This window comes from Rhipicephalus microplus, chromosome X (assembly GCF_043290135.1).
Source record: "Rhipicephalus microplus isolate Deutch F79 chromosome X, USDA_Rmic, whole genome shotgun sequence".
In the NCBI taxonomy this organism is placed as follows: Eukaryota; Metazoa; Arthropoda; class Arachnida; order Ixodida; family Ixodidae; genus Rhipicephalus; species Rhipicephalus microplus.
The window spans coordinates 169961111-169987735 of NC_134710.1; the positions used below are offsets into that span (position 1 = coordinate 169961111).

General features: G+C 42.3%; 1 protein-coding gene across 2 annotated transcripts in view; it reads left to right on the forward strand.

Annotated features, from left to right (window-relative positions):
• Positions 1-26625, forward strand: part of LOC119177188 (uncharacterized) — a 132351-nt gene that overhangs the window by 53389 nt on the left and 52337 nt on the right. For both annotated transcript variants that reach the window (XM_075878191.1, XM_037428595.2), the window contains exons 8-9: positions 9989-10142; positions 19627-19707. In XM_075878191.1, coding sequence (XP_075734306.1) covers positions 9989-10142; positions 19627-19707 — 235 coding nt within the window. The remainder of the gene's footprint in view (positions 1-9988; positions 10143-19626; positions 19708-26625) is intronic.

Below are 26625 nucleotides of genomic sequence, written 5' to 3' on the forward strand. Positions count from 1 at the left end.
TTGAATCGTTGTACTTCAACATGATTGCTGAAAAAGATTGCTAAATAAAGTGAAGCTGAAACTGAAGCTGAAGTTACAAGCATTCGATATGACGGTCATACACAAGTCTGGGAAACGACATACAGACGCCGGCTGCCTGTCTCGATCACCAGTACAGTCAGCCTCTTTTTCTGACGACGACGATATGGCCTTTTTTGGTGTTCTCGACGCGTTCACGATTGCCCAACAACAACGAGGCGACCCTGAATTGCTTGATTTGATTAATTACGTGGACAGACATTCTTCGAGGACACCCAGAGTCTTTACGAGGGAATTATCGTCGTTTGTTTTGCTTACGCAATGGCGTCCTCTACAAAAGAAACTTTTCATCCATCGGAGCTCCCTATTTGCTCGTTATTCCTGCATCCCTTCGAACTGAAGTGCTTCAAGCATGTCACAACGAGCCGACGTCTGGTCATTGAGGCTACACTCGCACATTGGCAAGAGTACGGCAGGGATACTACTGGCCACGACTCTCAACAGCCGTCAAGCACCACATTCACACTTGCCTTGATTGCCAGCAACGCAAGTCACCTTCAAAAAGACCTGCCGGTCAGCTGCAACCAGTTCAGGTTCCATGTACACCGTTCGACCAGATAGGAATGGATATTTTGGGACCCCTTCCTACTTCTACTGCAGGGAATCGCTGGGTTATAGTTGCAACAGACTACCTAACCAGGTATGCCGAAACAAAAGCTATCTAAAAGAGCACCGCAGCAGAAGTGGCGAGATTTTTCATAGGAAATATTGTGCTACGCTACGGTGCTCCGACTATCGTGATAACAGACCGTGGAACAGCATTTACGGCAGCTCTTTTAGACCACGTCCTGATGCTTAGTGGAACGACTCACCGTAAGACCACTGCGTACCACCCGCGAATGAATGGACTAACGGAGCACCTCAACAAGACGATTGAAGACATGCGGTCGATGTATGTGGATGTCCAACATAAGAATTGGGACGAAATTTTACCCTATATCACGTTCGCATACAATACGGCTAAACAAAAAATGACTCGCATGACTCTATTCAGCTTGGTTCACGGACGGGAGGTACGGACAATGCTGGATGCGATTTTGCCACATGAATGAGACGCTACCGACACAGGCACTGACGTGTTCACTGAATGCGCGGAAGATGCTAGGCAGCTGGCCCGCTTACGGATCCGCCAGCAACAAGACTACGACGCAGGCCGCTACAATGCTCGCCATAGAACAGTAACGTACAGAATCGGTGACAGAGTGTGGGTTTGGACACCCGTACGAAAACGTGCACTGTCCAAGAAGCTGCTAAGGCGATATTTCAGGCCATACCGAGTATCGCGTCAGCTACAGCTAAGTGACGTCACCTACGAGGTCATCTCTGACAGTCCTCACTGCCCGAGGCGTCGCCAGCACCAACCTGAACTTGTGCATGTAGTGCGTATGAAGCCATATGTGAGTGACTGACTGCACGTTAAAACAAATAAAAAATACGGTGGGTCTGAATCAGCATCGGGGCGATGCTCCTATTAGGAGGGGCAAGTGACACGTGCGTATATGAAAAAGAACGATGATAGGAATGTTTTGTAGATTCCAGCTAGTGAGTCAGGGGGTTTTCGGGACGACAAAGAAAGCAGGTGTTTTGCTGTACAGCTGATCCTGAACACGCTCTTTTCGCTGCCGTAAGCTGCTGTCATCTTTTGTTCGCGTTGCACTGCGACAATATGTTTTCATATAAAAACCAACTAGCCCAAATTGCAGCTTTAACTTCTTTAGTCCGTCAGTCAAACACAAAGAGCGAGACAATCATTAACCTAGTGTTGTGTTCACCAAACTTAAAGGGACTGACAACTGGCCAGAACATGTGATTAGATCCAAACTTAAAGGGACTGACAACTGACCAGAACATGGGATTAGATCCTGGAGGAAATTAAAAGACCATGATTTAAAAGTAACAGATTCAAGCATCTGTTTCACAATCGGAGTGGGCTTTATGTTTCCAAATCTCATCTAAAGGCATGGAAAACTGGTAGGTTGCGCAGTCTTGCGGAAGAGCGTTGAAGCTGGATTATGGAGTCATTCACTTTGCTATATGTATTCTGATGTTTCCATACGCAGCATAATTAGTGTTAAAAGTTAGAGTATATTTATTATTATCTATCTCCTGTTTATTTTGTGCTGCGAAGAAGGTAAAAAAAATTCACGCCGAGAAGCGGGGCTGTCTTTGTGGCAACTATTGGAACATCTTGAGCTGTGGTGCATATGCGTAGACTGCACGCTTGCGAAGCAAATTGCTGCACACGAGCATGACTCACTCTCGTGGCGCCTCCCACTGTTTAAGGCATGTGTTGGGTGCATAAGACATCTAGTCGCTGCGGATAGAAAAAAAATATATAAATGTTTCACTGCGTTTTCTGCATTACCACTCTGTGATTAACACTCTGACAAGTTAACTTTTCATTGTGCTAAAGAAAAGACAGTTCACATAAAAATTGGTAGTCAGTCTTTTTAACCATAACTCTCTCTCTTTAACAATGAACAGTGTATTATAGCCTAGAGAATGCTGCAAAAAAGACAGAAGAGCTCTTTATAATCATGTGGAAATGAAAAGACATCTTCAATTATACTGCAACTTTGTTCGAAGTCCTCATATTTTCTTCTATTTTATGACACCACTTCCATGCATTATATCCCAAGAAATCAAGACCAAGCATCAGTAAAGTGTCATAAATCCTGTATGCCATTTACGTTGTTTCAAAAGTAGCTTTGTTTGTCCATTATATAATATTATACTCACATGATTTTATGTAGTATTATAGTGGGACCATGTGTAAATGAGACGTACTCAAAAGAATTGGTTTGGTATTAAAGCCAGAATATGCTGCATTCATTTGAGATATGGTAAAAACTCGGTAATTCGACCCTCATTAATTAGAAAAATTGAGTCATTTGGGCATGTTTCTGGTCCTTGCCAGCATATGCATTTTTAACAGGATTAAAATCTCTTCAGTTTGGTCACATATACCGTATTTACTAGCGTAATGAACCCGCTTTTTTTTTTCCCAAAAAAGTTGACATCAGTTTAGGAGGAAGGTTCATTACGCGGAAGAAAAAGTCATAGGAGTTATAACAGCGAAAATTTCACCTGACGGCTTTGCTTGTTTTGGCCCAAAAAATGCGCAACAGATCTTTTTTGTAGCCAGAAGCTCTTTTTGTTTCCTCCTGTAACGAAAGCGCCCGAATCGACATTGAATTGTCATCCAGTCTCTCGGTTTCGATGCTACAGCGCATGCTGTTTGTAACCCGCCGTGTAGCTAGCGTATCGGCCGAATGTGTTCTGCGCAGCAGGTGTCCCAAAAAAGCTCACAATTACTCACTCGAGAACAAAAACGCAGTGGCGGATGGTGGCACACAAATGTTGCAGTAGACGTTGCGGGTGCACGATGCGCTTTCGTCGCGGTTGCGCTTTGCATGGCCTCCGATATGGAGGGCGTGCGGTGTGTTTCTATGCCGGGCGCCCACCATTTCGAAAGCCACGCGCTTTGTTTTTCGGTTGTTTTTGTGCCGCTGTGCTTACATGGCACTATCAGCAAAACAGTTTCTCTTGCATTCGACATATGGCGCTTTGCCGCAAAAGACGCGAAAGACTGGATACGTGAAAGATGTGAAAGACGCGAAGATGGCGCTTTGCTGCAAAAGGCTTTTAAGCAGGAAATTGCTAAGGAAAGGATCTATGATAATACTCTGGGTAGTTCTCTACTGTTTGAGGCCAGGACGAGAGTATTGCGAACCAAGACATATCAAGCCAAATACCAAGGGGTAGACACAGTATGCAGTGCGTGTGGAAAGGAAGAGGAACACTTGATAATGTTCTGTAAAGGGCTTCACCCTATAGTTCAGGATGATGGTGCAGAGTTTTTCAAAGCACTGGGGTTTAGGGACAGGGAGGGAAAAATAGACTTTAAGCGGGTAGAATTAGCAAGAAGGAAGTTATCTAATTGGTGGCTAAAGTCAAGGCACTAGTGAAAATTAAACCCTTCACTGCAAAGTACGAGTCCTCAACCTCACTATTTAAAGGAAAAAAAAAGTAAATCTAGTATTTGGTTCAGTAAGTATTACGGTTTGGTGGTGTTAGCCACCGCCCAATTTAAAGGGTGCAGCTATATCAATTCATCCATCGCGACTTTCAAATTTTGATTGATGTCGTCTGCGCTCACGCTGCTTGCCACTGTTTAGCATGGTTGCTAAACTATGTTTTGACTTTCATTGCGTTGTTATATTGTGATATAATGACTTGTTTAACATTTTTTCGATAGTCAATGGCACTGGCTATCATACCAAAATAAAATGAACAGATACACTAAAAAAAGTTTTCTTTTTTTCAAGGACCAAGTTGGGGAATGGGTTTACTATATGAGTGGGCTCAATACGCGAGTAAATACGGTATATGGCTGCGACCCTGTTCACTTGGTTGATGCTCCCAATGTACAAAGCACGAAGCACTGCAATGTGCAACGCAAAAGAGAGAATATGTCATTTGCAGACAGCTGAAATGAGGCAGTTAGTGACCACTGTTTTCTCCACATGTGGATCCAGCACTCAGCAGCTTTGTTTTAACTTGGACACAATGTATGTGCAATGTCATAGAACTTGCACATGGAGGAGGCTGTTGAAGATGAAGAGCATTCAGCTGCAGTTGGCGTGTTGCCATAAAACTCGTTTGCTTTATCTCAAGTACAAACTATCAGTTGCCAGCAGTTTTACCTGCGACAAAAATATTGTCACATTCGTGTGGGGTTGGTGTAAATATTGCCAACTTACACTGCTTTTATTCAAATTAAGTACAGGATTTGCATAATCAGCAAGAAAATAAAAGTGCATTGATGTAATAGACATTTGTTTATTGTTTTTTATACTTTTCATAAATTTAAATTTGGTTCATTTGGGCACTTTTTCTGGTCCTGTGAAATTCAAATTAACTAGCTTTTACTGTAACAGTGTCTATTGAGTGCAGTTGCTTTCACATAGGATTTTCCTTTCACTTAGTTGAGAATATTTTTTTTTATTTATTTATTTTTGCTCAATATCGCAGAAAGGGAGCTTTGTGGTGTCCTGAAACTAATGAGGACAAGTGCTGCCCCAAAACATTTAAAATGTTCAGCACAAAACATTTACATACTGAAGAAAGAAGTGATAAGGACAAACACGGACGTACACACTGAAGAAAAAAGTGATAAGGACAAACACGGATGTACACACTAAAGAAAAAAGTGATAAGGACAAACACGGACGTCCAGCTGATGTTAATTAGCCATGTAAAAATCTATGCCTTACGCACGTGACCAAAGCCTCACCTATCTGTGCAAGTAAGCAATAAACTGCTCATAACAAAACATGGCTAAAAAAGATAATACCTCTTGCAAGTGAATTCAAGTAAGCTAGTACTTTTGTGTTAATGAAATAAATTGTTGGCTGATGCAGCTTCTTTTAGCTGTCACCACAGCCTCAATGATGATTCTCATGCTATCATTTGAGTGAAGGGCCAGCATTACTGATTTGCTGAACCAGAGGCACCTCTTGCATTCCGAGCGATGAGGTCATCACTGCCTTTTTGCACGTTTTACAATATTCTAGCAAACAAACATTGAGGCATCTGCCAGCCTGCCCAACATAACTCTGCCCACATGTCAAGGTTATATCATATAGACCTTTGGCTCAGTTAATAAATTTCTTTTGGTGCTTAATTTTACAAAGCATCGGGTCTGGTTATAATGTTTCTGCAAGACTAGTTTTGGCACATAACTGCGACAGCTTAAGTATGGAATAAGAACTCGCCCGCACCTATACCTTGCTTTTGATGCAAGAATGCGAATGTTCTGTTGAAATACTGTTAAACACAATTTAACAAAGGTGGTAGCATTTTTATTTTAATTCATTGTATTTATCGAGACTTTTTATGGAACTTTTTATGGTAATGTGGTAGAACATGATGTCACAATCACAATATGTGGGAACTTCATGAATCTCAGTTTGATATGAATTTGAAGCATTCCTTGGCCGAAATACATCGTGTGCACTGTCAAAAACATCAACGGAGTCCCAATGCATGAAAGCACTGCTGCAAATCATAGTGGCTGGTGCTACGAAGTACTGGTCTTTCACTTTGTCAAGCCCACACTCAGCATTGTATTTTGAATGCCACTGATCTGATAGTACGAAGTGGCTTTCAAGGAGGAAAAGGAAAGTGCCGCGCCGTAACTGTCTCTCGCGCATAGGAGGACACCTCAATAGCACAACACAGGGGATGGGTTAATGAGAATAAAAGATTGAGGAGAAAGGAATATAAGAAGTGATATAGAAAAAAAAAATAAAGTGGGAATTTCTTGGTCTGCCTTCCTCAGCACGCGTCCAAACCACTGCACGCACAGTCTACCGGGCAAGCCGCCAAGAAAGCCAGGGCAAGAGTTATGCACACGGTTTAACACTGGTAAAAAGAAGACAAGCAAAGTTTTCCGAACTAGCGTAGTAAGTCCGGTTGGCCCCCATGGTAGCGCCGCTTCAGAGAGCTAATTTGAAGGTGCGATGACGTCGTGAGTGAGCAGGGCCGCAGCACATAATCCATGAGCGTGAGATTCCGGTGGGATTACTGCAAGCACAGTGCGTAAGGCTGCAGCTAGTGCGGCCAGGCCAACATGTCCTCCTTCAGATTCTCTACAGGAGCCGGCATGCTCTCAGGAGGCAGAAGGGTGGCTACCAAGTTGGTCGGTTCGCCACTGGCAAGAGCATCCGCTGGAGCCGGCGACAGTACTATCATGCTGCACAAGAGCAAAAATATGGCAAGAAGGAAAAGAAGTGTGGGTTCGCACAGTTTGTAATGACATGCACACTGGATCAATGCTGTCTTTCCATTCCCGTTGTTGGAGCTCTTGCAATAAGATGCATTGAAAGCAAGGTTGGGGAGACACAAGTGTTGGTACAGTGATCAAGGGTTTGCCAGGGCCAGGAGCAAAGTGCAGGTAAGACTGCATCTTCTCGTGGCCAGCTGAAGGGGCTGTGCTGGCTTTTGAATTGGCTGAGCAGGGCAGTGTTGTTCACATTCCTCTAAAACAGGAACGAAAGTTCGATTCTTGTTCATTCCCAACAAATGCCAAAGGAATGCATTGCAGCTGCACTTCAAACATTGGAATGTGTCATTACTTTTTCATTGCGTTTGATTCTCTGAATTATTATAGTGTTGGATAATTTCAAGGCATCTAAAGTGAGCACTTTGAAACTCTCATTGAGCTACGTATATCATTGTAGAAGTTCAGGGTTTAGGGGGAAGATGGAACATTGAAGTGATTAATAATCTTTGGAACAGGAAGAGTCGCCGGAGTCAATGTTTCTTCTAGCAGTCTTGTCTTCAAGACTGTGAGTTGCAACCTCGCAGAAGACAAGACCGCTTGTAGAATTAGCTCCAGTGACACTCCATGAGTAAAGTTGGTTTCAGCGACACTCTGCACTCCAAGACTTTTTTTTTTTTACATAACGTGTGAATTCAAACATCTCTGGCTGAAGATTGACTGAATATTAAAAGCACTTGTGTTTTTTTCTATTGTACCTAGATAATTTTTCTGTTTTGCTGGGAGCAATATACATATACTCCATACATATCCAACTGCAACATTGGTGTTGCCCTGTAACATGCGCAACACATATAGCACTTTCTTCAGAAGTGGTAGTAGAAAATTACTCACATGCACTAATATAATCAAGTTTTTCACACAAGAAACTGCACCGAAAAGAGCAATGCTGATTTGATATCACACAATATGAGTGGGAGAAAATGTCTAGACTATGCAGATATTTGCAGCTTAGTAAAGTCACTTATTTGAACTTGGCAAAACGTTGCGTTTTATTGTTGGGGTCTTACAGGTAAACTTGTTTTATCATGAGCACTTCGCTGGCAATGTGCGAGAGCCGTTGCAGCGAAGCAATTCAGGGTGCTGCTGTGTTGTTCTTCCGGAAAAGTTAGTTCAGTTCCTCGAAATTCTTCTGTGAGAGCATGTAGTCAACTTGCATACAAGCATGTTTTGCTACAGCTCATCCTTCTCGACTAGAAGGGTTGCAGTGTGGTTTACCTTTGTGGTTGAACACTTTTTATGCATGGGCCTTGTGGGAGCTTTTTTTCAGTAGGGCCCATGTGAGGGAAACTTTATGGCAGAAACGAATGTCTTAAATTTCCTGTGCTGTCAATTGTATAAAATTTAAAAGAGTACAATGATGCAAGCAAAGGTCGGTGAAAATTGTGCAGCTCACTCGCTCACTCGCTCACTAATGAAATATCTTTTATGCTTTGGACTCACTCAGACTCACCAAAATTATTCTGAGCCAGACTCACTTGGACTCGCACTCACAGAAATATTTCTTCTACCGGACTCACTCAGGCTCAAACTCACCAAAATAAGACTCACCCGGGCTCCCTCAGACTCAGACTCACGGCTCGATTTGAGTCTGAGGGATTCAGAGATAGTCGACTCACGAGTCCCTTAGCTTAGAATTAGCTTGTTCGACTATAGTTTCAGTGCTCTTCAATGAGCGGTTGCAAATGAGTAAGGACATTTTTCTTGAAAGAGATGACATTATATATTTATCGAAAGCTTCCCTGGGAAAATTGGCGGGGGGAGGTTAAGGTACCCCCTTACGTAATTCATGTCTCGGATCACTGAATATTGAAATGGTGTATAAATGATTTTGGCATACGTGTGACTAGACGTGACTTGAAAGGTAAATTTAGGTAAGGCTGATATTGGTGCTAAAGATGACTAGACGAGGTCATAGGTCAACGAAAATAAGTGGAGATCACTTAGACTCACTCATGAAATATATCTTGCACTTTTGGTTCACTCAGACTCAGACTTGTCCAAATTTTCCTGAGCTGGACTCACTCGGACTCACACTCACAAAAATTTTCTTCAACCGAACTCTCGGACTCAAGCTCGCCAAAATATTACTGATCCGGCCTCACTCGCGCCTCGATCCAAGTCTGACTGAGTCGACTCATGAATGAGTTCACTGGCCTATAATTGCAAGTACCTGTTTGAGGTCTACAAACTTGTAACTAATAAAAAAATGCATAGCAAATAGCATTATTTTGGCCGGTAGACTGTTATCAAAGGATCAGCCTGAGACACCAATATTGTCTGGTGTCCTACAGTAGCATCTTGTTGATACGAATTTCAAGGGGGAGCAAAAATATTTGTATCGTGCGAAGTTTCGTATCACCACAAAACTAGCAAAATCTATTTTGAAAGCACAATATATCACGAAACATGCATTCCCGTAAAAATAATACACTTGTGTCTTTATGGGACACATGCAAACGTACCACTAAGTGATATTGGCTGTCACAAACGCACGAGCATAAGCTTCGTTTGAGCCCTACTAAAGACTAAGTGCCAAAGTCTGCTCCACCGTAATCATTAGCAAATTGCAGGAACTCCGAAATACTCTTTATGGCTTTATTGCCTTTAACCTATTGCTGCGTTAGCCATGCGCCTTCAGAGTTGCGTAGTCGCTATTGATAATAGAGTTGATATTGACTGCAGTTGCGGCAAGCAGCATCATCTTGACTCAGTGAGCATTGATAGCTTGTGCACTTTAGCATTTTGATGTCATCATAAATGATCACATCACTGATGATCATTGTTTCATCCACAGTAGTTGTGGCAAACGATAACTGCTGTTTTGACTACGCTACCTGCATGTGCCTCCAGTGCACGCTGCTGTAGCCGTTACTTGACAGTTTCACCACCATAATTTGTATTGCCTGTCATAGCGTAAAAAAGTGTTTGGAAAATCATAATTTTGCCCAATTGGAGACCATGGAATTCAGCCTAGGATATTTGTGAATTCATATCAGACCGAAATGCGTATCAGCCAGGTCTGTCTCACTAATATTCTGCTGTAATGGTCTTTTCCTTTGGCAGCAACTGGCAAGTGGGAAGAATCGGAAGATGATCTTCTCAAGGAGGCGGTTGAGTGTCAGACTGGTGATGGCAAGAAAAAACTGAAGGACATCAACTGGCAGGCAGTTGCTGATCATGTACGAAGTCGAAGTGCAGTTCAGTGTAGGAGGCGGTGGTAAGTGTGCTGTGAAGTAGTTTGTTTGCCTTGGACAATGATTCCCATCTTCGCGATTCCCACCTTTGGTCTGCCTTTTATGTTGCCACGTGATGTCTACAGTTTGTTACTGCAAACGCACTATCATTTGTTGCATATGCTCTTTTCATTGCACGCGTAGACCTGTGCACCCACTGTGTTTCATGACGCTACTGCCTGTTTTCTGTGTTGCCTTCTGTGTGATGTATCGATAAGAAGCATCACATTTTTCACGCTTGTTTGAAAAAAATGCGCAGCTCGAAGCGGCGGTATTCATTTTACGCCTACCATCAGTAGTGCCTGTCGAAGTTACCGCTGAGGATTCTTGGCACCTGTTCAACTAAATAAAGGAGCTACCTCGCAGAAAATTTTCCGGTTTTTGGTGCACTAGTCACAAGACTACGTGACAATATACTGCATGGATCTAAGTTTATAAAAGTTAATTTGCTAAAAGGAAAGTGCAAGGGCTTGCAGTACTATTGTAAGGCAATATTCCAGTATTGTTTCTAAAATAGTATTCAAGTAAGGCCTCATTTGATTAAACACGCAACTTTCATTGCTCTAGGCTTGTGACTGTATTTGACATTTTCAAATTTTTCATTAAATATTATATTTACACTTGCTTAAATGTTACGATTCAAAGGTTTTGAAGTGCGCAAAATGAACAAATAAATGTAATTTCGCGTATACAACCCACGTCAAGGTTTTGTTTCGTGAGAGTGCAGACCTTACTGCCATGAAGTCAAACCTTAAAGTAAAGTTTATATAAAGTCAACTTTAGTAATGGATGCAAATTTATGAAATGGACACAGAATTTTTATCGATGCAAAATTTATGAAAATGAAATCTGGTTGAAAACTGCGGTAACCTTAAAAAGTTCCATGTTTTACCACATGACATATAACTCCCACCTCTCGAAAGAGCTGTCTGTTGGGCAAATTGGTGCTTTCACATAGAAAGCATCATAAGAACGCAACTAAACACAACACACAAAAAGAAACAGGCGAGGATAGGTGCACCCTGTACCCTGTGCGCCTGTTCTCGTCTGTTTCTTCTTGTGTGTTGTGTTTAGTTGTGCCCTCATGATGGTTTCTAACAGGATAGAAAAGTGAGCTAGTTGGTAGTTCATAATTGTTAAGTGAACTGGGAATGCAGGGGAACACACACAAGACGAAAAGAGGCACACAGCATGAGTGCTCACAAACTGCTGGTGTTGGTGAGCGCTCATGCTGTGTGCCTCTTTGCTTCTTGTGTGTTTTCCCCTGCGCTCCCAGTTGGCTGAATGATTATGGTTTCTAACTGACACCCTCTCATATAAGACCAGAGTTTTCTAAATCTATATTCATAAACCTTGGAAATAGCTCATGCTGAAGGCTCAGAATGAACTTTGCTGTATAAGTGTAAACTTGATTGCATAATCTCTATATAGAAGATATTAAAATATTTTTGAACTAAATGGAGTTGCAACTAACCATTCGATAAGAAAACATTTGAGGAATACAATACAGAAATGTTCAAATGTTAAATGGGCAAATGCCATGGTTGATAAACAGTGTTAACTATTCAGTGAAATATTGTTCCAGCAAGGAACACTCAAGCATTTTATTAAGAATCTTTGAGCAACTTTTAAAGAATGTCAGATGAAAAAAAAAGGGGGGGGGTACAAAAGATAAGCCATGGAGGTGCTTGAAGGTATTATCGTAGTCCTTAATACTTTTACTGGTCATAAAGCTTCGGTAAAAGTTTGATATAGGGACAAGAGCAATCGCTAGAGGCGCCCATGCGGGGGCATCAGAGCGGTCCCAGCACTGCAATTGTACGGCAGGCGCCCGAACTGTGAAACACGATTAAATGTACCCGTGAAGGTTGATTTCGTCTTTAGAGTAATGTTACCTTTAAGGAAATTCGAGGAAGCTCTAGTACAGTAAAATTTAGCGTCGAATGAGGCCTTGAAGCTAGACGTTTGGCGGCAAGCAATGTGTTCTGCTTCCACTGTAAGATATGCTACCACTATAAAAAGCATGCTTTCTTTTCTTTTCCTGGAGCATCTAGTGAAAATTTGTGGACAATACAGAGTTTTTAAACGACTCTGGGGTATTGTAACATGTCGCTGAAGTGCAGTAGTTACAATTCTTGACAGCGCATATTCAATTTTTCAGGCTATATATATTACTTTTTCTGTTCCTATATCTTGAAATGGTTTCACAATTATCAAAGCAACACCTACTCTGAATGAATCATTGCTTTGAATTTAGCAAGTGATGAGGATAGTGATGAGGAAATAGACATTTGCCTATAATCTGGTCTCTACTCTTGACACATTGATACTGAAAATTACCTTTCCCCACTTCTACAGCTTGCACAAGTTTTGTACAGTTTTTTGTTGTATCGTCTCTTTTGCCGTTTCCCTAGCAAGCTTCAATTGATAGCACAGAAGTCTCTGTTCCACGCAATGGATGTGTGCTTGGAATTTTTCAAGCTGTGAGGAGCCGCATGTAGCTCCGTCTGATTGGCATGCTACCTCTACACCTTTGGTCATCTCATTGCCTGTATAAAAAAAAAAAAAAAAAGCGAGCATTTGACTGATCGAGCTTCTCTATTACTGGCATGCAATAAGGGAAAGGCGACCAGTATGCTCACCTACATTCACAATGTCAATATTTACCACAGCTGTGTCAAAGGGGCTCGTGCATATTGTCAATGCAGTCTCGACAGTTTCTAGCTCAGCTGATGGCTTCTGGCAATGCTTGGGAGGTGGGCGAATCTAGATCTTTTTGCACTAGACAAATATACACCAAGAGGCTGTGCAAAATCCTCGGCATAGCGTCCAGCAAAAGTTTCGGAACATTGTGCAGCGTCCTCTACACTCATTCAATTAGCCACTAGTTTGCGCAAAATATCCGACTCTCATCGAAGTGCTTTTCTCACACACGTACTTGCCAGGGATCAAATGTGAAACCGCCAGTTTCTTGTCGCAGTATAGCGCGTGCTTCCACTTTTCCTGCTGTTTCTAGGCAGCCAAGACATAGGCACTTTTTTTTTGTCATTTTCCTTGTAACCAGTTCTAGACCCATGTACGCCTCGTGTACACGGCATCCTTTTCTGTATTGAGGCACAACATGCACAACGCCAAACATACGATAAAAAACTCCCGGTGACAAGTCACAGTATGCGTCCACCCTCTGCCCAATGCCTCTGGTGAAAATGCAGGGCCACCCTGCAGCCTCCACCTGACAGCTTCCACCCCGCAGCCTCCGCTTGCAGCGCAGAAAGCTCTACCTTAGATTTACGGTGCAGCTTCATGACCAGTAAAAGTATTGAAGATCTCCAGAAAAATTTGTGCATAAAAGCGGTATAATACCACTATCTAAAGATATTCATAGTGTGGCAGATTTTATACTTGGTAAAAGCGAGGCACGTATAACAGGGTTCTCTGTGACCAAAGATACGTAGCATTGCATAAAAGCTTTTTGGGTATCCTGGGATAACAAAATATGACATAAAGTTCAAACTTTAGAGTTTAGATTAGCAGGAAACTAAATTCCTGATGAGGTAATATGTAACTTACAATTTCTGTTCTTGGTTAGACCAAATGGCTTTTGTAAATATCTTTAATTAGTTCATACAGCGTGTTGTTTAGATTATTGTGCTGCAGTCAATGCAGTTCACCTTTATGTGCAGTGTGAAAACGCTTGGTACTAGTAGCCATCGTGTTATTTCCTAGTCTTTATCGTACACAGTGTTATAAAAATCTTCCATGCGATAATAACTGGTTGTATAAATGTTTGTGAATACTTGGTGCCCATTTTTAATTTAAATATTTAAATTGCACGTGGCTAGTCAGGCATGTGTGAAGAAAAATGAGCCTTCTGTACTGTAGCCTGTACACTGGTATTCAACCATTTTCACTTGCTCGAATGCTTGTTCTTGTTTCTTTACTGTGTTCACTCAAAGGGTATACAGTTAAATCTGCTCATAACAAACCTCCATATAATGAATTGCTCGATATAACAAAGTTTTTCGATTCTCTGTCGTTACTTCATAGAAGCAAATGTATTTGCGACCTCTATCTAACAAAGTAACAGCAGGAGACATACTTGATATAACGAATTTTTGACACTCTAGGATTATTGTCCTGGATTTTGTCATTTTGGCATGAGCATGCATCTTCCGCGGTTGCTCCCCACCGCCGACGAAGTGGCGGGGGGGGGGGGGGGGGTAGGGGGGGCATGGTGCGCTCACAGCCCCGGAGACTGTCAGGCGAGAGCGAGCACTCATTATTGTGCGAGGCTGTGCGCGAAGCGTGCACATGCGCGAGGCGGGCACATGCGCGAGGCGGGCACATGCGCGAGGCGGGCACATGCACGAGGCGGGCACATGCACGAGGCGGGCACATGCGCAGATGTGTTGTCCCCCTCCCTCCAAACCAAAGGCAAGAAGACTACTTTTGTGTGGGCATTTTGACACTATTAGTTATTGTCAAATCTCGGCTGCTAACCCGCAGGTCGCGGGATCGAATCCCGGCTGCGGCGGCTGCATTTCCGATGGAGGCGAAAATGTTGTAGGCCCATGTGCTCAGATTTGGGTGCACGTAAAAGAACCCCAGGTGGTCGAAATTTCCGGAGTCCTCCACTACGGCGTCTCTCAAAATCATATGGTGGTTTTGGGACGTTAAACCCCACATATTAATCAAATCAATCAGTTAGCCTCACATATGTGAGTTTGCGCTGCATATGGAGTGCGCTTTACCGAATAGTTTTCTGCGTTACCGTGTCATTTCTGCATGGTTTCACTGCGCCACACGGTGTGGCCCCCAAAAGCGTTCAGCTTTTTTTTTTTTTAATGCAGGCAACCGCGTCGGTACTAGGGAGAGGACGTCAGATTAGGCGCCACTGGAAACTCTCTCACACCACAGTAACAGTGACGGAGCTTCGGAGACCGCTCCTCGAGTTCGCGGGATCGTAGCCTTTGCGGTTAGCTGATTAGCAACAACACAGCGGCACCATTAATGCAATGCAGTGAATTCGATAGCAACAAATGCAATGTTATACGAAGTAAGGCTGGCAGCCAACTCTTTAGGATCTGATATCGCGGAACTCCTATAAAACGTTGATGTAAGCAAATACGGTCGCTTCTGGGGAAGTGCTGTTTTCACACAGTCTCTTCATGTTGAAAGTGCACTGATGCTTGCAGAGATAGCACGCATGCCAGTGATCGTGACCATACCCTTTAAATCTAAGTTCACCATTGCTATACTCGAGCAAACCCTCCCCGCCCTCACGTTTTTCATGCTCGTTAAAGACGAATGATTTCCTTTTTGTTTGAACATTCGATGGCAATTCTAGATGTGTGAGGCTGTCATCGTATGCACCCACCAGGCGAAAGAGATGGGCTGGCTCGTTTAATCTCTGCTTCAACAGTGCTCGTGCGCTTTTACGCACTCGTAAAAGTTGCGAGGCGCGGGGGCATGTTATCAATTTGAACTTGTTACTGGATATGGCATCGACGGCAAAAACCCGCCGAGAGTGATCATATAATTGCTGTCGCAATAATAACGCAGTTTTTTACCACTAAATATGTGTGTTAGGTTAGCACTGCCTTTATTTCCCCTTTTGTTTAATTTCTGCATTTATTCATCGAATTTTTGCACTGAACTTGCATATATTGAAATCTTCCTTATAACAAATTTTTCAAAGAATTAGTCAATTTTCTTGCATCCAAGTTTAACTTTGCCCATCACTGTTGCTGCTTTCTGCCACACTTAACACATTATCATTGTTATTTGGCGCCATCAAGCAAAGTAGTAGTCTACGTGTAGATACTGCTAATGTGTGTTTAAACTTCAAAAGAACTTTTTTTTTGCATGAGTTACTGCTTATATTGCTTAGTTACACTTGATTGTGGTGCAAAATACATTTCATGGAAAAGGCAGGAGCGCAAGAATAGAAAGTGAAGTGCCGACACATGCGAGAGGCACAGTGTTCACGCTTCACTTTCTTTTCTTGTGCTCTTGCTTTTTTCATGAAATGTATCTTGCGCCAGAGACAAACGTACCTTTTAATACACACCGAAGGCAACCGAACAACACAGGCTACTTCGGCGCACAGGAGAATCCATTGGCAAAACTTCATTATTACCGTAGAGTGTCAGGGCAGAAAGCAAGGAGAATAGCAAAATGGCACCATTGTGCAGGGATGTTAAAAACTAGCAGGATCTTTTAATGATGTCATTTTTGTGGCATATGTACACATAACTTCTTGGGGGAGCCTGGCAAAGAGCACTTGTGTACTAACCTTCTAAGGTTCGAAAACATACATGTGCATCATTTGCTAACAGCCACAAGACAATCAAAGGCTTACATATACGTCATTGCTTGTATGTTTAAAAATTGCTTCTTTTGGATTATTTTTCTGGTTTGGGGTGTGCTGCCACATTGCGAGAATACATGGAATTTTTATCTAGGGCCAGTGTCTCTCTCTCTTTCTTCCTCTTTCTTTTTTTCTGATGCTTTACTACAGCGGCGCAACGGCTAGTTTCAGTTCCGTCCTTTGACCGGTTTTCACTCATTGGATCTTAAAAACTGATGACTTTCTGGTTTAGAATCATTCAAATAGTGACTGGCTTGCCGCTTTTTTATTTATTGTTTCCTGGTACAGGATTATGCCTCTTTTGGGGCATGCTCTCATTTACACAAGCAATGCCAATTTTTTTGTGTTTTCTGTTTCGGGCACTCACAGAAACGGCTTGTCTCAGTGGCGATAAGATGAATTATTATAGTAAGGTTTCGGACTTTTTTATTTCTGGCTGTGTTCACAACTATGTACACAGTTTTCTTCAATGTGCTCACCCGCACAGCTTGCTTGCGCTGTAGAAGTGCGTGCTGGTTTCTCTGTCGTAAGCGAATATAGCAGCCACTCCTCTGAGTCACCGCTTCACTGCCGAATCGAAATCTGATTCAGTAAATGTCAACCAGTCATAGGAGGAGTTACAAGTTTAGACTCGCGTGTTGATGAGCTAGCGATATCTCGGAAGATGATGCTGACTGTATCAAAAGTTGCTTTTCTCCCTCTGCGTTTCTTCTTGATGCCACTTCGTGTGCTTACTTTAATAATAATATCTGGGTTTTGATGTCCCAAAACCACGATATGGTTACAAGGGACACCGTAGTGGAGGGCTACGGAAATTTCGATCACCTATGGTTCTTTAACGTGCACCTAAGTCTAAGCACACCGGCCTCTAACATTTTTGCCTCTATCGAAAATGCAGCCGTCGCAGGCGGGATTGTATCCCTCGACTTTCGGTTTAGCAGTCAAGTGCCATAACCACTAGACCACTAAGGCTGGGCTCGTGCGCTTACTTTTGTACACCTGTTAACTACACAGACGTTTCTGGCATTGCATAACTTTTAACATTGGTATAGTTTTTTTAGAATTTATCTTGCTATTGTCATGAATAAACTAACACAAATGATTTTTTGTCACTTTATGGTGACCCGCCCCCCAAAAATTTGGACTTTTTTTTTTTTTTGAGTAGATTGTCTAAACAGTTTAAATCACCAATGAATAAATTGACCCTGGGGTGGATTGCATTTCACAAGAAAAATCGATCCTGAAAGGGTTAAAAATGACGTGTAACAAAGAAAGCAAATGATACAAGCACTTAAACCCTGAGTAAAGTAATGGTGACCTCATTACATTAAAGACCGAACTGATAAATTAAAGGGTGTATGCAGTAGCAGTCACATCAGCTAACAAGTTTAATGTGTGTGTGGTGTAAAGGTAAGAAGGAAGAATGTTATGTTAAACTTTTGTGCATAATTATAAGTCATTCTCTACAGTATGATGAAAATTGTAGGCTTGTGTGAATATTCGAATGCTTAGGTTATTCAAACAAATATTTCGATTTTGCTTCAATTTGAATTTAAATTATTGAAAATTTTGAAGTATTCGCAATGAACTAATATATGTGTGTTAATCCGCATGTAGCCGCTTGTGAAGGTGGTTTCACTGTAGTGTAGAAGTGCAAAGCCGTGAAAGCACATGTCCAGGGGAATCAGCTCTGTCGCAAAGCCTCACTTCGAATTCAAAGGGGCCCTGCAACAATTTTTAAGCATGGTCAGAAAGCGCTCCCGATCGGTGGTTGAGGAAACCGAGAACATATGAGCCAAATATCATGACATAGCGTGCGGCCTGAAATTCACAATAAATTTTCGAAGTCAGCTAAAAGTTGCTCACATTCTATGGGCAAATGATGCTACAAGTTCAAAAATCACTTCACACAGCCCATTGTATGAGCCATTGGCTGATTTGTGCATGGAGTGCTCAGTCGTTACTGGGGCCACCAGGGGAGGCTGTCACTAGTACATGCGTGCGTGCACGATTACACTGAAAAGCCGCGCATTCGAAAAAAAAAGAGAGAAACTGTTCAAGGGTCACAAGGAGCATGTGACCTCTTTACTTTCACCATGCCATCTCTCCCTGCTTAGCTTCCAGCTCTTTCGTCAGGACGAGAGAAGAGAGAATGTGATTGCACCAGGGCATTCATGAGGCAATAAGCTTCTTTAGTGAATCCATTCCATGGCTACTTGAAAAAAGTGTTGCAGGGCTTCTTTAAATGAACATATTACGCTCAGATTGATTCATCATTTTTAAAGTTCAAAAGCTTATTATGACGGCTTATATGCTCTAAGTAAAATAAATTTTAATATGTTACATATTTTACAGTTTATCTCTCGCATCGTACCGCAAGTCAGATCCTGTCATTACTTAAAGTTGTTTCGACTTGCTTTGAAAAAGAAAAAAAAAGATGTTTGCCTAGAGGCTTTATTTCAATTTAAAAAAATATTGGGCAGGTTAGTTAGGTCATGATAAGTGTGACCCATTTTCTTTATATGTCGTATATACTATTGGAATTTGATTTGTAATTATTGGACCAAAATCACTATTTGCTTTGAACTTATAATTAACTATAAACACAAGCCTAAGGAATTGCCATTATTGCCCTAGTAATTGCCTTAGAAATGTCTTAGAAATTGCCATTATTTTGCTGTTACAGTCAAACCCGTTTATAAGAGACACTGATATAAGAGACACCAGTGTGCCTTCATTGAAATAAGGGTTGATAGGAAAATGCATACATGGTACTCTGCTTATAAGAGACATCTCGTATAGAAGACAAGAACTGCTGCCCGGAGCATGCCTCTGATAAAGGGGTTCAACTGTATAACTAACATGGCTGTCCTGAACACTTTGTTCCCGTAAATAGAAAGGCAGTGACATCTCTTTACTCCACACCGATTGTTTCACCCACTGATACCCGTATTTCTTAGGTTTGCTTTTATTCAATGGCCGTAACTAAGTGTGCAAATACTATATAATTTTGTGGGTTAATGGATGTATTGTTAACACCATGGAAATTATATTGAAGTGGTTTATCGATGTTGCTTTGCCCCCTTGTTCACTTTTAGGACCTTGAAACAGCTGAAATGTCAGCCTAAGAAGGGACAACGAAAATGGAACAAATTTGACTCTATTCACTTGATCTCCATGTAAGTCAGTTTTGTTTGATTGCTGCTTGTCTGTTTTTTTTTTTTCTCACTTGAACCGGTCTGTTTAGTGGAGTTAGTTTGATGCACACTCAAGAATTTCGCACTGGCCTTGCCCTGAGATCCGAAGCGCGCTGGCCAAACGCCTCTACAACTGAAAAAGTAGTCCTGCTTATACGCTTGGCATTCTTCTCCGAAGGTGGGGTTACCCTCCACCGGTCTCATGGTATCAGTTGGGGCGATTGGGACAGACTTGTATACATCCATCTTTGAGGCAGAAATGCTGCAGAATGCTAAAGTTATATCTAACTATAGTTGCAGCAGCTGTGCCACATGTCAATAGCCTTTTTAAAAGAGTAGTCGAGGGACTCAATAAATATTTTCACATTATGAAAGACTGAATATTGAGATTAACACCCAATGTTATAGCTTAGCACCTGGGTTCTGTGCTACTTTAGTAGCAGGAGGATGCTGATTATGGGCATGAGCAGAATTTGTTCTTGGGCTGTGAAAAGCCATGTTGCATCGTAGTGGGGGACGGTGGGACCGCTGGTGTTGCTTGATTAATGGGCTCAGTCCTGTTATGGCTTGAGGGGGGCAAGTGCCCCTTTTGCAACCCCCCTCTGACGCCCAAAGCACTTGTTTACATTAATTCAGCTGCATATCAAAGACCCCTGGCAGTAAAATGAATCCTCTATGGTTTGCCTCATGATGACATTGCAGTTTTGGTATGTAAAATGTGATTCGGAGTCGTGGAAATATGCACTTTGCCAGCCAGTCTATTGTTCCCTTTGTTTAGGCAGTATTTCGGTACCACACCTGCCTTAAAAAAGTGACTTTTGGGACAGCTTCGAAGTATAAAATTGTTGGTAATTTCTTATTTTGTAGAGCCAATAATCAATAAATTGATTCACATCAAAATTCAAGTGCTTTAGTGTGTGCATAGTCCAACTTGAATATGCGTGTATCATATTACTGTAGTTTATATTGTTTTAGTTATTTCCATTTGCATTAATGTTGTGCTCTCAGCATTTATTGTGAAAATTGTTCTAGTGTGGAATCCTGCCCCTTGTTGGGCAGGCCATTAGTGGAATAACATTTCCTTTCCTGCATAAAAAAAGATCACAAAAACACTATGAAACAGGCAAATGGAGGTCATGTAGTGCCTTGATCTGAGCAGTAATTACTTTCGTCTGTAGCATTCACAACTATCCTCTGTGGAGACATAGCATAAGTATTGCGTTTGTTCTTATGAGCATGAGCATGCTGGTTCAATTCCAGGCAACAGGAGCCAGGAGCTGCATTTCAGTGATGGCAAGAGGCAGAAGTGGCCATGACGTAGTATACTGTTACATGTGTGTGTAAAAGAATTCCTGTGATCCAAATTCATTTGAAGTGCCCCACTTCAGAATGCTTCAGAATGATACAAGACAGGCTGTAGCTAATCAAAGTAATGGATGCTGTTGCATACTTTGGAGTAGTTTCCCAAGAAAATCAGAGCAAAGCTGTATAATGTAATGGAAAATGTTTCTTTAAGGAATACAGTGGGCGCCACAGCAAATGCACGGGAAGCTTGTGGTTTTGGGGAGGGCCAAGATTTGCTGTTGGGCCAACTGAAAATTGGAGGGTGATTCATATTTGGTGATGGGCCAGTGGGAAAATTTGGGGGTAGTGAACTGTAGTGTTGCATGGGCCAGTCAAGTTCTGATAGTCCACCAACTAGAAAGTTCGGTGGTGGGCCAATTGGGAAGCTGGATTCTTGTATGTTCATTTAAGTACTCAAACGTACTTAGACAACTCATTTAGAGGCTCACAAGAGTGGAAGCTTGGGCTAGTTGGTGCATATTCATATTTGCAAGGTGTTTCAGCGCGCGAACAAAGGAAAAAAGGACAGGGTAGACAGAAAGAGCGCTGACTTCCAACTAACTTTATTTCGCAGAGTGGCAAGAATTTATACGTCTAAAAAGGAAGATTACAGAGCATAAATGTAAAAAACAAGCCTAATCTACACACCAGTAACAGCACGTGTGACAGGTCCTCTAATGCCTCAGAGCCCAGCCAGGTAATCGCGTTCAGCCTGGGATAAAGCAACCGATGAAGTGCTTATGCATTTATCTCCTAGCACGTGTATTCTTTCTGCTTCGATAATTTCTCGGGTAAGTTGCTCCCTGTGCCTTGCCAATATAGAGCACTGATCAAAGAGGGGGGTGCACCCACAATCTCGGCAATGAATGCCAAGATGCCCTTGTACCACATTGTGCACATTGTTTCGGTGTTCTCGCAGGCGGTCATTTATGCACCTGCCGGTTTGGCCGACATAGACGCACCCACACGTCAGTGGAATTAAGTATACGACTCCCACTGCGCATGGGACGTAGCATGTCCTGTGCGCGACAGAGCACGCGGCAGAAGTTGCGCGAGGTGTATTTACCCGTTTGCAAAGCTTCTGCAATTTTTCAGGTGCTGAAAGCAGATAAGCGCAACAGCGTCAGAAAGAGCCGGCCTGTCGTACTACCGTACGTGCACGATGTCTCACACAGGCTGAAAAAGATTGCTCGAGACGCCAACGTTCTTGTTGTTTTTTCAGCACCTGAAAAATTGCAGAAGCTTTGCAAACGGGTAAATACACCTCGCGCAACTTCTGCCGCGTGCTCTGTCGCGCACAGGACATGCTACGTCCCATGCGCAGTGGGAGTCGTATACTTAATTCCACTGACGTGTGGGTGCGTCTATGTCGGCCAAACCGGCAGGTGCATAAATGACCGCCTGCGAGAACACCGAAACAATGTGCACAATGTGGTACAAGGGCATCTTGGCATTCATTGCCGAGATTGTGGGTGCACCCCCCTCTTTGATCAGTGCTCTATATTGGCAAGGCACAGGGAGCAACTTACCCGAGAAATTATCGAAGCAGAAAGAATACACGTGCTAGGAGATAAATGCATAAGCACTTCATCGGTTGCTTTATCCCAGGCTGAACGCGATTACCTGGCTGGGCTCTGAGGCATTAGAGGACCTGTCACACGTGCTGTTACTGGTGTGTAGATTAGGCTTGTTTTTTACATTTATGCTCTGTAATCTTCCTTTTTAGACGTATAAATTCTTGCCACTCTGCGAAATAAAGTTAGTTGGAAGTCAGCGCTCTTTCTGTCTACCCTGTCCTTTTTTCCTTTGTTCGCGCGCTGAAACACCTTGCAAATATCATTTAGAGGCTCTGCGCTACTCTTTTATCAGGATGTACGTGCCAAATTGGCATTAGATAACGCATGTCCCAACAGTTATGTAGTTATGTAAATGGCATCTGTGGCATTACATGTCTCACCATGACACACATATTTTGCATACATGAAATCTCAGCGTCAGTGTTCTTTCTTTTCCTGGTAAATTTTCTATCACAACAGGCACAGAGTAGTTGAGGCCTTCGTATCAAGAGCTCATGTACGTGCATAATGAAAATTGCGTCTTCAATACGTTGCATTGTTGTGTGCATCAACACATAAATTGTGATTAGCAGGGATGGGGGGGGGAGGGCTGTGAATAAATGTCGTGCCCATTACTACTTAAAAAAAGCTTCTTACATTAGGAGTCCTGTTGGCCATTAAAATTGAGGAAATCAAGGTTTCAAAACTGATATGTAATCACTCCTCTGTTCAGTATGTGCAGCTTTCAAAGCTTACTCATAAGCCTCAAATTTCTTGTGGCCCTCCTCCCCCCAAAGTCAAAGAGCAGTTTGTGCAGAGTTGTGCAGCAGTTTTTTTTTTTTTTTTTTGCCATCCCTACTCCTCGTTTTAATGAATCTCCTGAATTTCAAGGTCGCCAGCTTGGAAGAGCCACATTTGAATTCACAGAGTCTGTGTCGAAGGATTCCGCTGGCACGGCAAATGCTAATGTGGACTTCCTTGTTAGCTCAGTGGGTTAATTCAGAATACTACTTGTATTGAAATAGCAGTGCTCATGTTTACTATGTACAATTTAAGTGGGCTGAATGCTTTGTATATGTATTTCTTTAAATGTAAGCCTTCTTTTTCAAACTGCTCCGAATTTGGTCTTTGATAAGAAAATTTTATCCCGTAACCTTCTCCAAATGTGCATTTCAGTGCTCTGAAAGTAGCATTTCGCTGCTACAAAAGTAGCTTCAAACTTTATTTTAGCTGTTGCACCCCTGATTGTCACAAAATTCAAAACATGGCAAAAACTGTTGAGAATGTGGAGCTTCCGCTTGCTGTCGGCATGCTGGCATAAAACTAGCTTGCTACATTGCAATGGACAAACTATCAGTTGCGAGCCATATTATTTGTGAGAGAACTGTCATACATTCCTGTAGTGATGTTGTGGTGTCGGTATGTAATGAGGGAAGGATGCAGAGTATGTTTGAGGCTAATTAAACTTTTTAAGTCTGACGCTGTGGTTGCATTGTGAACGGATTCGCAGGATGATGAAAACTGCAACTTTTAAACTGCTCTCATGCAAAATAAGTACAAGATTTGCGTATTCATCAAGAAAATGAAAGTTCATTGATGTGACAGATTCTTTTAGTGTTTTCTTGATACCTTCTATAATTCAGCATGCAGTTAATACGGGCATTTCTTCTGGTCCTGTGTAATCATAATTACCAACATTTTGCTGTATAATAAAATCGATCTAGTATTTGCAAATGTTGAATGCTCATGTAAGGTTGGTATTTCAGATCATTGGTATTTCGGATTACGAGGCACCAGAGAAAAGTCCAATCTAGCTGAACATCAAATAATCAAGAATACATCAATTAAATGATTACTACATTGGCACACTTTTAATAATAAACTAAATATATAAACAAAACAGCTAATTCTGTAATTATTTTGCATAGAATAAGTATGAAAGCTTTATACTCATCTTGCAACTTTTTTCCAAGTTGCATCTATGTGCAAATTCTGCGTCTCCATTTAAAATAGATTTTTTATTACCATAGGCTCATCTTTTGCCAGGGAGTGAGCCAACACCACATCGCGTCTTTCACAGTGTAATAGCTCACAAATTTAATGCCATTGTGCGAGCTGTAGTAGAATCTCTCTTCATCCTCTGCGGCTTCTACCATGTATGTGGGCTATGTGTATACATGGCACCAAGTCAAAATAAGACTTTTGCGCGTCACATTCACTTCGACAAACTGGTTGCTATCTATGCTACAATAGAAAGAATTCACACAGTTCTGAAAGCATTTGAACAGCCAACACTCTTACAAGTCAAAACAAAACTACCATTTTCTGCAACTGTTGCAGACAAAACCTAGGCTGCTAACAGTGCGATAATGGATGGCCACCATGCAGTTCTTAAAGCAGCTAACCAACACAGTCATATATGCTGTGGCAAATGCAAATAGGCATAAAGCATTCTGACGTTCCTACCATTCCTGTATGGTTCCTTCTGATGATTATGGTAATGCAGGCTGTGTCACTTTGTTTTGGTTGGATGCTAGTGCTGTTTTGCATCATACATTCGCACAGCTCAGCTCACACTGAATGTTTTGAAATTAACTGAGCTGCTAGCAAATATATGCAAATTAACAAGAGTTTAATGCCATTAAACAGTGGTGCAATAGCTGCGCCTATTGCGCCGATTTGATACAATTCCTCCGTTGTGCGTCGTGCTGCGCCGAAACCATAAAATTTGCCGAGATTGCGCCACGCTGCACCAAAATGCCCAACCATTCTACAAATTTTTTTAGTTGCGCTAACTTTAGTGAGAAATGCAGGCCACGTTTGCCACCTGTAGTTTCTGCCATCAATCAATCCAAGCGGGCACATTCTAACTGTAAACTGCGGCGCAAGATATATTACTAATTACGCTGATACACACACCCAATGTGATCAACCAAAGGCCGGGCACCCATTAGTCGGCTGACGGCAGTGGATATCTGCCAGCTGGATGACGTAACTTCAAGACCAAAATGTGTTGCCATTGCCAGCAACACGTCACTGAAATATAAATTTACTAGTCAGCAAAAGCGGCTATCGCATGTTAGGAATCAAAGCTGGGGCGTACAATCTCAACACCCTGCGGACACCGGCTTTGCCGGCGACCACGTTAGTTGCCATCGCAACCCCATACACAATAGCTATCCAGTGCCATCACTAGGCCAATGGGTGCGTGTTGTTGTTGCTTTATGCCAGCTATTCAATAAAGAGCTGTTGCTGGGAGTCAGGCAAAATTTATTCTACAAAAAATATTTCCAAAGATTAGTCGCATGTTTAAAGTATCGTGGTGGCCTTCTCAGCCAGTTTCCAGCAGCTTTGGTTTCGCTTGTATCGTTATATTAGACACAGGGTCGCATCTAGTGTCACTAGTCGCTCCTTTAGTGTCATCGTCACATGCGCATGGGCGCGCACCAGCGCTGCAAAACACACGCTCCGCTCGAAACTCTCTTGCAACCCCACCTGAACTGAATCAGGACGAGCTTAGAGTCTGTGGATGACAGAACCCCAACTTCAAGTTTCGTGGCAACGGTGTGTTGCGTCAGTCTCAGACATCCGCTGTCATTAATGGGTTTGTTTTGTTTAGGGCCTCAAGTAGTCTTCTCCGCTGCAAGTGCAGAGCTACTGACCTTTATGCACAATCTTATAGCTACTCTAGTTTATGCACAATCTTATAGCTTCTCTACACTTTGCTGGGGCGTGGTGTACTGGCGCCGGATGGAGAGCTTTTGCTAACGACAAGGAAGCCATCGGAGCACATCTTGGCCCTGACTACGGAGGGGCGCGAAACGTTTTAGAACTTCACAATATATCGTTCTTTTTTTTCGTACGAATCGTTCTTTTTTTTCGTACGATGCGCAAAATGATAAGAAATATGTTTGCATGCATACGGAGGAATGCCAACTTATGCAGAGTGAGGTGGCTCGTGGAAAGAGGTTTCGCTACACGAAATAGCTAAATTTATCCG